The sequence below is a fragment of the Neophocaena asiaeorientalis genome, unplaced genomic scaffold (genome assembly GCF_003031525.2).
Source record: "Neophocaena asiaeorientalis asiaeorientalis breed wild unplaced genomic scaffold, Neophocaena_asiaeorientalis_V1.1 scaffold129, whole genome shotgun sequence".
Taxonomy (NCBI): domain Eukaryota; kingdom Metazoa; phylum Chordata; class Mammalia; order Artiodactyla; family Phocoenidae; genus Neophocaena; species Neophocaena asiaeorientalis.
This window is the reverse complement of record NW_020172446.1, coordinates 8,704,047-8,721,180: the sequence shown is the minus strand read 5'-3', so window position 1 is coordinate 8,721,180 and position 17,134 is coordinate 8,704,047. Positions and strand designations below refer to the sequence as shown.

The 17,134-nt window shown below is 55.5% G+C and overlaps 1 protein-coding gene across 1 annotated transcript in view; it reads right to left on the bottom strand.

The window, feature by feature from the left end:
- PITPNM3 (PITPNM family member 3) overlaps nucleotides 1–17,134 on the bottom strand; it is an 88,574-nt gene that overhangs the window by 70,999 nt on the left and 441 nt on the right. The window contains exons 2-5 of the mRNA XM_024736166.1: nucleotides 16,834–17,033; nucleotides 12,849–13,011; nucleotides 11,828–11,948; nucleotides 6,360–6,550 (exon numbers count right to left, since the gene is read on the bottom strand). Of these exons, the coding sequence (XP_024591934.1) occupies nucleotides 6,360–6,550; nucleotides 11,828–11,948; nucleotides 12,849–13,011; nucleotides 16,834–17,033 (675 nt within the window). The remainder of the gene's footprint in view (nucleotides 1–6,359; nucleotides 6,551–11,827; nucleotides 11,949–12,848; nucleotides 13,012–16,833; nucleotides 17,034–17,134) is intronic.

The window sequence follows — 17,134 nt, the reverse complement described above, 5'->3', positions numbered from 1 at the left end:
GTGGTTGAGGGTCCGCCTGCCGATGCAGGGGACATGGGTTCGTGCCCCGGTCCGGGAGGATCCCACGTGCCGCGGAGTGGCTGGGCCCGTGAGCCATGGCCGCTGAGCCTGCGCGTCCGGAGCCTGTGCTCCGCAACGGGAGAGGCCGCAACAGTGAGAGGCCCGCGTACCGCAAAAAAAAAAAAAAAATAACGGTTCATTCCTCACTCACACACAGCTAGGAAGGGGCCTCTGGCCACGGCGGTCACTCAAAGACGCCACCTTATGACGCCAGCATCTCGAATCTAGACTTCGAGTTTTGCGGAAGCAGGGAAGGAGAGCACAGAAAGGCACGCCCAGTCGTAAATGAGTCTTCCCACACGTGACACACTTCTGCTCATGTCATTGGCCAAAGCAAGTCACGTGACCAAACCCAGCTTTAAGAGGGTGGAGGCGAGGAGAAGCAGACACCCTGAAGGGCATTAGTGATGTCTGTTGCACACGTGTGCAGGCCAGGGAAGGACTGCAGCCTCCCCTGGGGAAAAAGCCCCACACTAAGAGAAGGGGGACCTGAACTTGAGTTCCACCCCGTCTCTGCCATTTGCAACCTCTGTGGCCATTTCCTCTCCATACCACAGCCTCAGTTTCCCCTTCTACAAAATATCGGCAACAATCAATCCCGAGCTCGAAGGATCAGAAATAATGCATGCTCAGCGCCTCTATCTCGGGGGGCGTTCAGTGATGGTGACTGCTATTATTATTAACATCTGCAGAGGCCAGGACATGGGGCTGAGAGGATCTCCAGAGCAGGCAGGAGCAAGTGCATATACAGAATGCGGCCCCTTGCCCTGGACTCAGCCTCAACCCACCTCCTACCCCACGACGGGAGGGAGGAAGGCCAGAGGCAGAGCTGGGTCAGAAGCCTCCTCCCCTGACCCCCATTCTCAGAGCCCCCTTTACTTGTCACTTTGGGACTCTCATGGAACCAGCTGATGCCCGGCACATCCAGGAACCCCTCCACCTGCTCCCTCGACACGTGAACTACTGGAGATGGCAGATGAATTCCAATCTAATTGTAAACATTAAAACCATAAAAGTGGGGCTTCCCCGGTGGCGCAGTGGTTGAGGATCCGCCTGCCGATGCAGGGGACACGGGTTCGTGCCCCAGTCCGGGAGGATCCCACATGCCGCGGAGCGGCTGGGCCCGTGAGCCATGGCCGCTGAGCCTGCGCGTCCGGAGCCTGTTGCTCCGCAACGGGAGAGGCCACAGCAGTGAGAGGCCCGCGTATCGCAAAAAAAAAAAAAAAACCATAAAAGTGTTAGAAGAAAATTGACCTGGTAATTTTCCTGAGGAAATAATCAGAGAAGTATACAAAGATGGTAATATGTAGTTGATCATCTTAGTGTTCTGGTAATACCAATAAACTGGAAGAAATCCCGGTGTCCATCCACAGAGGATCAGACATACATTCATACACAGTCACCAGGGGAATTCTTTGCAACTGGTAGGAAAATCAAGTAGCTCCTTATGTACTGACATGGAAAGATGCCCACGGAGTATGGGTAGAAGAAAAAAAATGCACATTGGTCCCAGAACCGTAGGTATCTTTTGACCCCATTTTTGAAAAATATACTTATACCTGCACACTGAGGGTACGTACAGCACGTTAGTTAAGAACTCAGGGTCCGAGGTTGGAAGAGGCCTAGATTCAGGCTCAGGCCCTTGCCTCTTAGAAGCTGTGTGATGTCAAGTGAGTCCCTCCACCTCTCTGTGCCTCATTTTCCTCTGCTATAAAGTGAGGAAAGCTCATACCTGCCCCATGAGCTTACTGTAAAGATGAAATAAAATACATCGAGGTGCTTAGCACAGGGCCTAGCATATAGCAAGTGTTCACAGCAGTAATTATTATATAAATGTACTCACACATGCATTAAAATGTCCGGAAGGACAGGCACCGAAACGTCAATAGAGATTATCTCTACAGAGTAGAATTTGATAAGAAGCAGGGAAAACTCAATTTTTTACCCTGCACATATAATTCCATATGACTATTAATTTTATAAATTCATCTTATCCGTTCTAAGACGTACATTTTTTTCACACTTCAGCATCTTTAAAATTGGGGTGTGTCTTACATGATGGCATGTCCTCATTTAGTTGGCATTGTTTATTCTTTCCTGGGGTATAGAAAATAATGACGCATCTTACAATTGACTGCATCTTAATTCAATGGAAAACAGTAAAATCGCCGTGCACACAAGGTACGTCTTCCACCGTATGGCCCTGGCCATCCAGTACATGTGGGTTCTTGCATCAGCAACGCCCCTACCTCAGTTTCCCCGTCTGTGCAATGAGGAATCTGACAGAGACTTTCCCCTGAAACTTTTCAACTCTGACTGATGTTTGAGGAGCCAGTCTGGCACATAGTAGATGTGCATGAACCAGTGAGAGGTGGGCATTCCCCCAGCCATGGCTAGAATGCCCATCACGATGCAGTCCTCAGAAAATCTGCTGCAGCCTCAGCTCCCCACACCGAGTCACCCTGCAGGATGCTGGCACTGTTCCCTGCCCTGAGCTCAGATCTCAGAACGTAAACTGTTCCTGAAGGGAGAGGCCAGCACAGGTCAGCCCAGGGACACAGCCCTCCTGCCTGTCCCTTCTGCCCCACCCACCACAGACTCCCAAACACACACCCAGCTTGAGCTCCATGGCTTGGAGCCAGGCCAAAAGCACTTTCTGAAACACAGAAAAGGCAGAGGCCACAGGGAACACTGACCTGGGAGTCACTTCTAGGTGTAAAGCTGGGTCTGCCATACACTCTCTGTGGGGACCCTCTAAGCTTTTGATTCTCACCCAACAGTGTGGATGGCATGACAGGCTGATCAGCAATTTCCTGCCCGTGACCCCTGGATTTATTGCGAGGGAGTTTGAGAATCGAGATTCACCATAACTGAGTATTTCTAACGTGGATATGGGACCGTTTCCCAAATGTATGTGGGGGAAGTTCTAGCTAGTGCAACAAGACAAGAAAAATAAATAAAAGGTATACATGTTGGAAGAGAAAAAATAAAACTGCTTTTATTCTCAGATGGCATGATTGTCTATCTAGAAAACAAAACAAAAACTCTGCAAAATCTACCAAAAAAGAACCTACTGGAACTAATAATTGAGTGTAGCGAGATTGCAGGCTACAAGATCAAAATACAAAAGTCAGGGCTTCCCTGGTGGTGCAGTGGTTGAGAGTCCGCCTGCCGATGCAGGGGACAAGGGTTCGTGCCCCGGTCCGGGAAGATCCCACATGCTGCGGAGCGGCTGGGCCCGTGAGCCATGGCCGCTGAGCCTGCGCGTCCAGAGCCTGTGCTCCGCAGTGGGAGAGGCCACAACAGTGAGAGGCCCACGTACCGCAAAAAAAAAACCAAAAGTCAGTTGCAATCCTGTATGTCAGCAATGAACTGGAATTTGAAATCTGAAAAACAATACCATTTACAATAGTATCAAAATAAAATAAAGAAGTGCTTAGGTATAAATCAAATGTATGTGAAGATTTCTGTGATTCAAAGAATACAATCACGTAAACTTCTTCTTGATTTTACACTAATTTTATATGTTTTCTCATATAAACCTATCCCTTTTTTTTTTAAACCTACCCCTTTTATAGATGCTAAAGGTATAAAAACTATCAGGCATCCTATATTAATGTGTAAATATCCCTTGCTGTCCAAATCTATTCCATTACTAAGAAAGCAAGAATCTGGATACTCAGGACAGTCATGTCAGCCTCATCTACTTGGCTCCTGAGTTTTGGATGGTTAGCAGCAAGGGTTTAAGTAGCGATGGGTTTGTCTGAAGCTGTATCTGAGTCGATTTGGGTCCTGAGTTTGAATAGTGAGGGTTCAGCAAGAAGGTCCTGGTAATGGTGGGTCTCATACCTGTACAGTATATACTCCACCTGAGAATGAAGAAGGGCAAGGATATTCCTGCCAACCTCTCCCTCCTAAATAGAGTGTGTGCTGGAGCCTGAGGAAAAGAGGAGAGCTCTGGAAGTTGTCCCTCCCTCACTCCCACCACCACATCCATCCTTGCAGGCCACCATCATCTTAGGTCAGCGCAACACCCATAACATGCATGACGGGCTGGCCTTGGGGAGAACCCACCAGCAGGGAAGGCTGCAGGGAGGCCAGTTCAGCTCCATTTGAGGGAGATGTTCTCCCAGCTAGAGGTGGGCAGAGAGGGAAGGAGCTTCTGGGTGTCAAAGGGAGCTGTCCATCCTGCAGGGCGCTGTGTGAGATGCTAGGGACACTGAGGTCAATAAGAGGGACAGGGGGTGCCCGGCCATGGGGCTCTCCCAGCGTGGACACTCTGCGGGGTGTGGGTGATGGTGGCAGTGGGCAGGGAAAGCAGACCTGGAACAAGGAAGCAGCAAAGATCGTTTCAGCAGTAGAAAGTGCTGGGAAGAAAGTAAAACGGTCCCTTCCTACCTCCACCACGTCCTCCTTCCTTGAGCGTCTCCTACGGTGTAATTACAGCCTGGAGAATAGACAGGCATGAACGCGTGGATCTGTACATCCACCGAGGGATGATGACAAGGGCGATCGGCCCCGTCACCAAAAGAACTCTGTCACGTGTTCGAGTTATAAACACTGAACCAGCGCTGTTTCTCCTCCCACATGAACCCTTCACCTGATGGTTGACTCTCCTTTGTGGCAGAAATCTACAGTTGATTTTCTCTTCAAAGGCGTCTTTTATCTGGTTTACTTTTATCTTCTTTGTTTTCAGAATGCATACTTGCACTGGTTTTTAAAATACACACCGTAAGTTTGTTTAAACCTGCTACAGTTCCTCCCTTCTTGCAAACAACCTCCGGAAAGTTATGTATGTGGAGGGATCTCGGTTATCTACCCTGGTGTAAAAAAGAACCTATAAGTACGGATCGTGTTAAGAAGCAGCCGTCACCTGGCTTCTGGGTGGAAGATGCTCCCTTCATCTCTTCCTTCAGGGTGCAGGCTTTTTAGTGAACGGCAAAGATCATACTTCAAAAAAGGAAAACAGTGATAGACAGGGTATCTTGGGAGGGGTGTGAGGGGAAGACTTTTCTGGAAAGGTGTCGGATCAGTGGAGACTTGAATGATGAGACACAGCCAGACATGCTAAGCGTGAGTGTGTACGTCTGTATGTGTATGCATGCTCCTGGCACACACGTGTGGGATGGACAGGCAGAGGAGAAGGATGAGAGCCTGTGATAAGAGCTGGAACAAGTGACGGAGGGGAGGTGAGAGAGGAAATGAAGCCAGACCAGGTAAGAATAGGGTTAAGCTTAGGGTTAGGATAAGGTAGGGGGTTGCCTGCTTGTTGCGGATGGGAGCTCAGCACAGGTGGATTTTAAGGTTCCAACCTCCACCCAGCGTCTATCACCTGCACACTTCAGGAAGAGGGAAACACAGATGCCCAAGAGGGTCAGGAGGTCTCCCAAGAGATAGGGGGCACAGGTCAGGTTGCTAAAGGCCATACGTGATCTTGAGAGTCAGAGAAGGTGGGTGCCATGATCCCAGAACAGCGAGGGCAAAGGCCCAGAAGCACGATCTCTTGGAGGTGGGCCCCTGCCCTCCACTTCTCTGCATTTTCTGTGTCCCGTACAGGGTCCCAGGTGAAAGAGGGCCAAGGGGTGTTTGGCAAACAAGCGAATGAACAAAAATGATCTGCTAGCTGCTTCACAGGTATTATCTAAAGTAATCCTAACCAAGCCTCGTGGAGTGGGTGTCATGAATCCCCATCTTACAGCTCAGGAAATAAAAGTTCAGAGGTGTGAAGTCATTCGATTGAGGTCATAAAGCTAATAAGTGATGGAAGCAAGATTTGAAGCCAGGTCCATATGACTCCAGGGTCTGTGCTCAGGACCACCATGTTGGGTGCTCTGTAGCAGAGCTCAGGGCACGGAGCCCAGGTCTCCTCTTCTCTTCCCTTCCCAGGCTGCAGAGTCCCTTCCGCAACCCCAAGGCTCAGCCTACTTCTTCCAGCAGACTCCTCCTGTCCCACCTTCTCTACCACACTTATTCAAAAACTCTAAATCAGGGGACTTCCCTGGGGGTCAAGTGGTTAAGACTCCACGCTTCCAATGCAGGGGGTGTGGGCTCGATCCCTGGTCGGGGAACTAAGATCCCGCATGCCTCGAGGCATGGCCAAATTAAAAAAAAAAACCTCTAAGTCAGGATAAAAGAGAAAGGGGAATATCTCAATCCTTCCCGGCAATCCAGAGAGAAACAAACGATCCTTCACACCCCACGATACGCTGATCCCCCAGCAAAGCTCGGGGTAGGGTGGGGGGCCTGCAGTGGGAGGGGCTGCTAGAAGCCAACCCCGCCCTCTCTCCTGGCGCATCTACCCGCCACCATCAGGTCCAGTGTGGTCTCCTCGACCTTGTCACAGGCCTGGGTCTCCCCAGCGTGGGTGCAGCCAGAGGTCACCCACTTCCCCACCTGGGCCCTGGCTCCCAGGGACGCAGGAATAGGCAGATGGACAGGAGCCAGCAGTGGGTACTCTGCCCAGTACCAGGGAGCCCAGGGCAGCCCCGGCCTGAGGGTCAGCCCCACCAGAAGGGAGTCACCGCCCTGCTCTCAGGAGCCCAGTCTGAGGGGAAAGACATTTCACAGTGAGGAAAGCCCAGGTACAGTAAAGTGAGGGAGGTGGGTATTGGCCGACTCTTCCTGGGCCAGACCTTGGGCCAGGTGGTGCCCAGGAGGAAGGAGTTGGGGACAGAGCTGAATGGGCTCAATCCCGGCTCCTGAGTGCCAGCCTCGGGGCCCAGCCCTGCACAGCCCCTGCACAGGGCACAGGACAAAGGAGGGGTGGGCAGCCTAGACTCTGGGCTAAATGCCACCCCTACCTCGTCTCATAGGTGTGGACAGGACCTCCCAGAGGCAGACACCCTGCAGGCTGAAGGGCCCAGAGTCCTCCCTGGGGGAGGAGGCCCAAGCTGAGCCTTAAAGGAAGGGTGGGCAGGGTTGGCCAGGCTGGGGCAGGGTGGGAGGGAGTAGAGACATGGGTCAAAGCAATCGGGCCATTTCCAAGAGACGCTGGATCCAGAACCTTCTCCTCAAGAGTAAGAAGTCTGGCTCATCAGAGCAAGGGAGGGGACATAGGTGTCTGCTGTGACAGCCACGGCCCTGTGGGTGTTCAAGTGACACCTACCAATTTCCAGACCTCCAGGGAGTCACAAGCACCTCTGAGCTGGCCAAGGTGGGCTGCCTGGCTCTGAGCCTAATGCCCGTGAGTGTGGCCACAGCTTCGGTGCCCAGTCCTGCCTGAGGCCACATCTGAAACCACGGCCTGGCAGGCCTGCGGGATTCCAGCAATCTGTGCCTCGGAGAGGACGGGGCCGAGGGGGAGAAAAGAGCTCGGCTGTGGGCTCATTCAGGCAGGTCCCTCGTTTCCAGTCTGTCTCTGTCTCCCCTCTCTCTCTCTCTCTCTCTCTCTCTCTCTCTCTCTCTCTCTCTCTCTCTCTCACACACACACACACACACACACACACACACACACACACACACGGGGATGGCAGGCTCTACAAGCGCAAGCATCTGGGTCTAACTGCTGACAATCAATGCTGCAGAAACCATCAGGCTGCCAGACGTCCCGTGGGCAGTGGGAGCCCCGTGGACACGTAGAGTTCAGAGCCCAAACGTGGCCCACACAGCCCCCCCACCCCCGCCCCCGACACACACACACACTTAGAATCGCACTTCACAGTTCTGGCCTGGGGTCCCAGGGGTCCATCCACTTGCTGGATGCAGAGTGAGAGATGCAGAGTCTGAGTGAGGCTCCTACTGGCAGGCTGGGGGGACTCTGAAGGCCCACCTCCTCTCTGCCCCTCCTCCCGCAGCCCTGGCTTCCTTCCTCCTCTCACTGTCAGCTCTGCCACTTCTCAACTGGTGATCTTAATAAATGTCACCACACCGCCCTGTGCTTCAGTCTCCCCCTCTGTAAAATGGGGGTAATAATAGTCCTTCCCTAGGGTCGCTATGAAGATTCCGTGAATGAATATTTGAGAAAGGTTTGGCATGGTGCCTGGCACTCAGTGCTATAAAAGGGTTTGTTAAATAACATAAATAAATCATGATATCCACGGGCCTTTCTCTGGTCCTTTCACAGGTGGGAGGTCCCAAGAGTGGGCCCCTCTGCTTCTCCAGCCCCTGGAATGGGAGCCCAGAGGGCAGAGCAGGAACTGCCCTCCTCACCCTGAGGCTGGAAGCTCCGAAGCCCCCGACAGTCTTGGGGCTGCCCCTGGTGCACGGCTGGCCCTTCTCTCCTCTCCACCGGCGCAGCTTCCTGGGGCTGTGTCTTATCTGCCCCCCAAACCTTGAGCTACCTAAGGCCAGGACCTGCTCTGTCTGCAAGCCCCTCTACCCATAAGTCTGGGTTCCAGCAACACGTCGCCACTGGGAAGGGCCCCCCTCGCCCCCCACCCCAGCCCATACCATGTTCTTTCCCTCCAAGACTTCGCTCCTGAACCTCCTGGTACCTGAAATACCCTCCATCCCCACCCTACCCCAGCTGAAAGCCTTCTTTGACCCCAGTGCTCGTCTGGGTACCTGCCTCTTCTGTACTTCCATGACATCCTTTACCTGTGCCCATCAGAGCACCAGTCTGCAGACTAGGTCCAGGCCTGCCTGTCCCACTGGGCTGTGGGTTCCCCCAGGCAGAAACCTGGTAGGAATCCTCCCCAGGCCCATAGCCTCTTCCAGCCCAGGGCTGGGCACAGAGAAATCTCTTGTTATACTCAGCATGGCCCAGCACCAGGTAGATCTCAGGAGGGCCCCCTCTCAGGGAAGTATCCCATAGGGAATGCCCTCAGGCCCCTTCTCTGGGTCAGGATGAGTCTGACCAGGCCAGTCAGGGCCAACCAGCCCATGCTCAGCCTTCAAGGGGCTACGGGGCCACCCAGGGAGAAACAAGAGGCCAGGAGAAGCTGCTTCCAGAAAAAGGCATTATTGAAGGAAACCAGTGCTGGTTGGGGGTTGGTTGCTATAGAAACATGTCCTAACTATCTCCCAAACTGCTGTAAGCGCCACTGACGAGCTCGTGTGCTGGGCTGTTTCAGGGCACATGCCAGGAGTCCCAGAAGGGCCTGTGTGCTGGGGTTCCCAGCACCTGGAGCCCAGATCCCGGAGGACCCTGAAGGAATCCAGCTTCCAGGGGACCCACATAGCTCCATCAGTCCAGGGGTGGACACAAGAACTAAGGCTGAATTTTCCTGAGACTAGCCATGGCCCAACCTTGACCTCAACCACAGCCTAACCTCGAGCTGACCACAGATCAAGTCACAACCCCGATCACAGAACAACTGGGACCTGATCTCAAACCAGGCCGTGAAGCCACACACTAAGCCTTGACTCAGTCACAGACCCAGACACACGGTCGGCAATGACTCAAAACAAAGGAATGCCTCTAGCCACCGACTGACGCCTGACCCTGGCCATAAACAGCACCGGGCACAATCAAGGCACTGTATCCTATAACTTCAAGGCTATTTTCACAGCTAACACTAAATTCTGTACAGCATTTTACACCGCTGCCCGGGATCTGTATGGCTTTCACTTCCTATCATCCTCACGACAGCCCAGTGAGGTCAGTTCAGAAGGGCTCCGATCCCTCTTTGCAATGCCAAAAGGGAAGCTCAGACGGGACCTGCCTCCCATCATGCTCCCTGTGCCTGGGGTGGCCTGGGGGTGGGATGACAACCCCAGTCTCCCAGCAGGACACAGTTGGGCCAACCAGTCGCTTTGGGAAAAAATGTGCTTTTTGAAGACCTGCTGGTATCTCATAAATATGCTACTTAAATACCCATTAATTACCTGATTTAGGAGAGAATTAGTGATTAATAGCTTTGGCTATCTATTGTACTTTCATTTGCTCTGCCAGTTCGGCTCCCAACAGTTCTGAGTTATTTGGAACAATTCTCTCAAGCCCCAGATGTCCCACCAGACTCTGTCCCACCAGACTCTCACTCCATAAGGGAGAGGTTTTCTCCTGCCTCTAAAGGGAGCTCCCAGAGCATCTGCCAACTCACCACCGATGGCTCTGCCACCTGCAGGCTCCTCAGGAGGGCGGGGGAGCCCAAAAGACAGGACGGAGGGGCCCCTTCAGATCACCCCAGGACCCACTGAGGGGAGCAGGGAACAAGAGACCAGGAGGGACCCAGGCATCCGATCAGGGCATGGGGAGACCAGATTGGGGAGGGTCACAGAGTCAGCGGAGCATGCTGGGGGCTCCTTTAGAGCCGCCACCTCAGGGAGCTGGCCAGCTTTTCGGTGAGGTCACCAAAGGCTACCGTCGGCCTGAAGCAAGCAGCAGCAGGGGAGCTGTCCCCACCGGCCAGGGCCAAGGTGACTGCGACAGGTCATCTGTGCCACCTGCCACTCTGGAGTGACTACAGAGCAAGGATGGGGCCCAGGGTTGCCTCTGCCCCAGGCTCTGCATTTGGTGCCAAATCACAGCACCGGGAATTGCCAGCCGGGACCCCGGAGGCAGGGCTGCGTAATGCTCTCGCCGCTGCTCCAGATTACACTGTACAAGAAGGAGAGAAAAAGGCAGCAAAGGGATAAACACCACCCCACCCCACCCCCCACTGGGCAGTAATGGGAAGGCTGAAAATAGCTCCTTTTACCACAAGGGATGATTTCAGAATTGCTCAGCTGAGACCAGCCTCACGGGGGGGTGGGAAGTTGGAGGACTGGCGGCGGGGGGGCGGGTATGGCAGGCCAAAGGGAGCTCTGATCAGGAGGACAGCAAGCTAGCAAGCTGGACCATGGCCACAGCAGCCCCAAACCTCCCAAAGACAGACTCGTGGAACAGTTGCAGCCCCTCGAGCCCGCAGCCCGGATCCTGCACACCTAGATCCCCGAGGAGGTCAGGAGCGCAGGACATGACGTGCTCTGCAAACACTGAGCCGAGCAAACACAGGATCGGCGGCAGACGGCTCGGAAGAGGCCTCTCGGATCCACCAGAACTCCACGCCCCTCCCAGACAGAACCCAATGCGTTTCTATTTTTGCTTTCAACCCTTGTTTGGCATCCCCGGCTAACAGATGGCTACTTCCCCTCCCTCCCGAACAACGGGTCATCTAGGAGGGGGAACACCTCCTCGCTGGCCTTCCCTGCCCCAGGTCTGCAAGTTAACAGGCTGACCCTCAAAGCGGAAGATGAGGCTCCAGACAAGCACACACACATCCCTCCACCAGGACACCTGGAGAGAACAGCTTGACGCCCGAGAACTCCGGTTTCTAGAGGCAGATGCATTAGCACCTGCCCCCCTGCCAGCCCTGACCGCCCCAGAACCACAGCGCCCGCCCCCGCAGGTCCTGTATTCACCCCACACTCAGGTCACAGCCCAAGTCCCTGCGTGCCACCCCCAGCCTCAGCCGGGCCCCAGCTTGAGCCGTGACCCCATCCGCGAGCGAACCTCACGAACGCCACCCTGCGGAGAGTCTGGAGGAGGCGGGGTGGGGGCACCACTGCAGGGACCCAGCGCCCACCCACAGCCGCTGACAGGCAGGGGCACCTCACACGCGCGCCCCCCGGTGGCCACACGGCTCTGCAGGCCTCCGCAGGCAGGCAGACTCGGGGCCCTGGAGGTGGGATTTACCTCCGGAGTGACTCACTAAGGCTCCCATTCGTTTGCGAAAGGGGCTGCAGTGTAGCATTTCCCTTCTCTTTAGAAAACAAGAATTGTAGAAGAGGGAGTATAAAGAGATTTGAGGGGGTGGGTGGGGAGCTCAGATCCCATTTGATTTCCAAACTCATCTGTTATGCATTCTCCCCCCACCCCCAGCCCTTCCCCTGGGGGCCCTTGCCGCACCCTTCCACGTGGCTCCTGGCTGAAGATCTGGTGATAGGCTGGGGCCCCGGGACCCCGAAGAGGCAGGTGCTCTCCATGTCCCGGTGCCCAGCTTCCCATTTGTCCTCCCATCCCCACCACCCTTGTGAGGGAGGAGAAGGGAGGAGGTGAGGGCCCAAAAGGCACAGTAAAGCCAGTGGAGAGCGAGGCCAAGAAGGAAAAGAGAGCAGTATTTGAACTGGAGCAAACTCAGAGCTGTCCTGTCCCCCGAACTCTTTCCTTCCCATTCCCCTTTTACAAACGAGGAAACTGAGACCGGAGGGGCAGTTCAAGGGCAACCAGTGACCGAGCCAGGTCTGTTCTTTGTTACACAGTCCAACTCCTAGGAATGCTGAATCCAAGAGAAGAGACTTAAGTTCTAATTCCAGCTCTGCCTCTGACTTTATGTGTGACCCTAGAACCAGACACTTAACATTTCCAGGCCTCAGTTTTCTCATCCATAAAATGGGAACAACATCAGCCCTACTTCAAAGAGATGCTGCCGTGCCATCGGACAGTAAAGCATGTTGACTGCTACCAAAAAATAAGCCAGACTGTCCCCAGGATGATAATCCCTGACGCTCTCCCTCCCTCTCCCAAGCCTGGAATCCCAGAGAATTTCTGGGGGGCACCCAGAGCCTACTGAGTAGCTCCCAGTCCTCAAAGCCTCACTGGTCTTGGGAGTTCACACCCTCTGTCGTTGAAGACACCAGAGCTCAGAGAAAAACCCTTTGCCTTTCTGGCCTCAGTGTCCCACTTGCATAATTAACAGGTAGGACCAGAAGATCTCCAAGCCTCTTCTAGACATGAATTACCACTGTATACTAAGATGTATACGAGAAAACATCCCACTTTCTGGCCAGTCCGACACAGACATGGCCCCAGCAAGGGGGGCCCAGCCATGTCCTCATACCCTGTGTTCCACCACTCGAACACCAGCTAGGACTGGGGCTTCAGGCGCTGGGGGTAGGACTCTGTTTTAACTGTGCTGTCTCTGACTCACCACACCATACCACAGCCAGGGCTAAGACGTAGCAAAGGGTCTCAATCTGGGGACTGCTGGGGCCTGCCAGGTCGGCTGCTGTGACACGTAACTCAGCAGAGGAACCAGAGACTGGCCCAAGCTCCAGCACTTCCCCGACTGCATGGAAGGCCCTGAAGGCTTCCTGGGGGCGGAGTTTTAGAAAGGCCTTGAGTTGGGACACGGTCATCTGATTCGGCCCTAGCCTTCTCCCTCGGAACCTGAAAAGGTGCATTTGCAATCTCCCCGCAGAAACGTGACGCTCTTCCCCAGAAACACTGCGAAGCCATCCAGCACCCTCGGCCTGGGTGAGTCGTGCCTCAAATCTCCTGGCACCCCCGCAGAGTCCTGAGAATCCCAGAGTTGGTTCCTTTCCCAAGCTTCCAAATGCTCTGTCCTCTGAGAGCTCTGGCCACTCCCCACGCCACCACCTGGGAGCCGTGAAGCAGGGGGCCCAGAAGAGGGTCTGGCTTTGGGATGTGAGGGGGCGGCTGACTCGGCAGAACAAGGTCCCAGCCAAAACTCTGGAAACACAGGTTCTGGGCCCAGCTCTGCCACCACCTTCTTCTGTGGCCTTGGGCAAATACCCCACACCGCAGGCCTCAACGTCCCCTCGTGGTGAGGGCTGTGAACATGAGTTTCTGGAAGCGTCCTCTCAGCTCTCCCACTATAGGATCAGTATTTTACTCACTCGAATTACTGGGTTTGATACAGTCCAGCCCGCTGGCTCCGCCCCTCAGAGCAGAGGTCAACACTTGGCAGCAAATAAACTGGTTCCTCCAGCCTGGAAGGCCCAGCCCTGTGGCCCCAGCCCCGCCTCTCCAGATGGTCCTGGCCCAGCCTGAGAGGTTCCAAGACCCTCTTGGCTGTTGTCTCTGTTCCTGCCCGGCACGGCCTTCCACTTGCCCTGCCCCCGGGTGGGCAGACACCCCTGCCAACCTGCTGGGGTGTGGAGGGAGGCGTAGAGGGGGCCAGGGAGGAAGGGAGGGACCGTGCGGCTGGCAAGAACCAGCACAAACTCTTCCCAACTAAGACAGCCCAGCCAGGCTGGCCTCGCTTTGCCCCCACAGGAGCAGCCAGAGGGATCTGTCAAAACACCCAAGCTGGGCTTCCCTGGTGGCGCAGTGGTTGAGAGCCCGCCTGCCGATGCAGGGGACACGGGTTCGTGCCCCGGTCCGGGAGGATCCCACATGCCGCGGAGCAGCTGGGCCCGTGAGCCATGGCCGCTGAGCCTGCGCGTCGGGAGCCTGTGCTCCGCAACGGGACGGGCCACAACAGTGAGAGGCCCGCATACCTCAAAAAAAACCCCCAAAACACCCAAGCCTTACACAACCCTCCCATCCCCCATGCTCTCCGGAGCTCCTCTCGGCCTTCTGCAGCCCCCTAGGGATGCTTCACCCCAGCCAGACAGATTTCGCCACCTTTGGGCACCTCCTCCCCCCCCACCCCCATTCTCACCCGCCATACCTACACCTTTCCCATCCCACCCTCCTAGCCTCACCTGCCCGTGGAAGCCTGCCCCTTGCCACCTGCCTGTCCAAATTCTGCCAGCCTTTAAGGCCCAACTTCTAGAGATATTCAGCCTTCGCTGTTTCAAGCCCCCACTGGCCTCCTCTCTATCTGCACTGCACTTGAGGCCTGCCGCCACGGGTAGCTCTGTGCATTTCCCGGCCCCTCCCCACTGCCAGCCCTCACCTCCCTACTGCAGACTTTCATCCCCAAGGTAGGCCTCTCTCCTCCTTTGTCCGCTAGACGGAGCGCTCCCTCAGGGCAAGACCAATGGCTCTCCTCTTGCCTTTTCTCTCAAGACTGGATACGGGGCACCTTAACGATCCTGTTCTGTGTGCTGAAATCTCCCCAGAGATTTGGTAGTCGCCCGTTGGGGATCCACCCTCTGCCATTTATCCAATCCTTTCTAGGACTTGATTACATTTTCTCTTGTACCTGGGCTCTCCTGGCAGCATGGAAGTCCCTTTCACTGCCTTCCTTCAGCTCCTGTGTGACACGGTTGACACGGCCATGGCTGGCTGCTCAGGCTGTGCACTGCACAGGTCTGGGACGCCTTCGCTAGACTACAATGTGATGACCTTGGAGTCATGCCCTATGGTGGCCCTGAGGCGCAAACCCCTATCTCTAGTCAGTGGCTCCCCTGACCAGTTTTAGACGGAACACGTCACAGGTCAGAGAGCACACTCCCTCATTCACAGTCTAGCTTCTCACAGCCTTCAGCCTCCTTTGGTTCTAACAGCACCCTCTTCTCCGCCAGAGTGAAGGCCTGATCATTTCTGACTGACCATCAGCCTGTCCATCCACGGTAGATGGTCCTGAATAGCCACTCCTGTCTGAGTTACAGCCCTTCCTTGGGCCTCAGTTTCTCTAGCTGTAAAGAGAGGGACTGGGGCTCCTACCTCCAAGGATTCCCTTTGTTCTAAAGCTCACCAGTCCATCCTACACAGATTTTGACATCCGTGCACACATCACCACAAGTTGTCTCCAAGTCAGCGAGCTTAGAAGCCTTAGGAAGAGAAGGGACCTTTACAAAATGCAAAGGAGCCTGGAAGAGCTAAGAAGAGGACGAGCAATCCCATCTTGCTGAGGTCAATCCTAAAGGCTCCTTGCGGTGGCGGCTGAGGCTGGGAGAAGAGCCTGGGCGGTTTGATCCACAGAGGAGGGGAATCTGTGCTACCCTGAGGGAAAGGGCCAAGCGTGAAGCTGCAGCAGGAAAGACAAAATGTTAGCGCACCAGGCACTGGTGCTCGAAGCAGAGCAGTTTTTCACCCGTCACTGGAACAAATTCCCACGGACTCTCAGTCTAGAGACCAATGCACCCACAGACCAAGGTGGAGGGGCTGGAACCGCATCTTTGTGCTGTGAGGGGGGCAACCTACGAGGGTAGCAATGGAGAAAATCCAGTACTCGAAGTCCTTACAGCCTGGGTCTACATCTAAGCTCTGCCCAGACCCTCTGGGCCACCTGGAGGGAGCTATTTCTCCCAGTACCTGTTTCCAGATGTTTTAAAAAGGGAAGAGTAACACTTCCTGCCTCCCGGCACGGCTGTGCACAGTGCCTGATACCTAGGACAAGCAGCAATTGTTAACTGCGGCTGTGATGACAGTGCTCTCGGGCAGGTGATCTGTGCAAGGGGTGTGCATGTACTTGCACACCACACACACACACAGGCAGCAGAGGCGCGGGGGCAGTGGGCGGGACACACACCCTGCCATGTGCCCTATGGGAGGAGGGGGGTGGGTAAGGACCCAGGGAGACAGCCTTTTCCAGCTGCCTGGGGTGAAAGGGGAGGGGAGTGAGAAAGGGGGTGTTTACATGTCTTCCATACTTGCTGTCTCACACAACCAGCCCCACCCCAAGAGGACTCCTCAGGGACAGAACGGGAGTGTATTCTCAGGCATCCATATCACACACCCAGCATGTGTACAGGGGCATCCGGCCCCGGCCCTTGGTCAGAGCAGCATTTGCGGGGTGGCAGTGGATTGACACAGCCCAGCGGTATCCAGCCCAAGTGTGTGCGGGGGTGAACTCACACTCATGCCAGCCCAATGTCGCTGGTGGGTAGAGGGTGGGGTTCATGCCAGCCCAATGTCGAGTCCAAGGGGATGGCATGGCACCTGCCAACGTCACAGGCTGGGTGTGAGTTCACGGTAGATTTACACATGCCAGCCTCCCAAGCCAGCCCTGCTGTGTCCAGGCTTGCCGCCACCGTCGTTCCACCGCCCTCCCAAGGCACCATGAGCCCGAAGAGCGCAAATAGGATCAGAGTCTCCACCACCTCCTGGTCCCAGAGCCCAGCTCCGGGCCTGGCACAAAGCAGATGTTGGCGAATGATCGTCTGGCTGAACGAATGAATGAACGAATGACTAACGCCCACTCCCTCACACCACGGGCCACACGGCCTGTGTCTGGGGGAGGGCAGAGCCCTAGGGACCCCAGAAGAGGCCCCGCTTCAGACCTCCACACCTGAGGCTCTGCCTCCCAGGGTCCGGAAGGGGGGAGGGGGGAACGGCTCACTGGCCGGTGCGGAGCGGGGCACCCCTCCTTCCTTGCTGGGGGGCGTGGGATGGAGCGGCGGCCGCGGGACCTCGCCTTCGGTCCCCGCGCCCGGCTCTGCCCAGGGCCTCGGGAGGGCGGCGAGAGCTCCCCACCGCCGGGCTGGGCAGAGGCGCCGCAGACCTGGCCCTTTCCGGCGGGGCGGTGGCGAGGGGACGCGGTGTCCCACGAGGTGACCGGGGGCGCAGGAAGGAGGCGGGGCG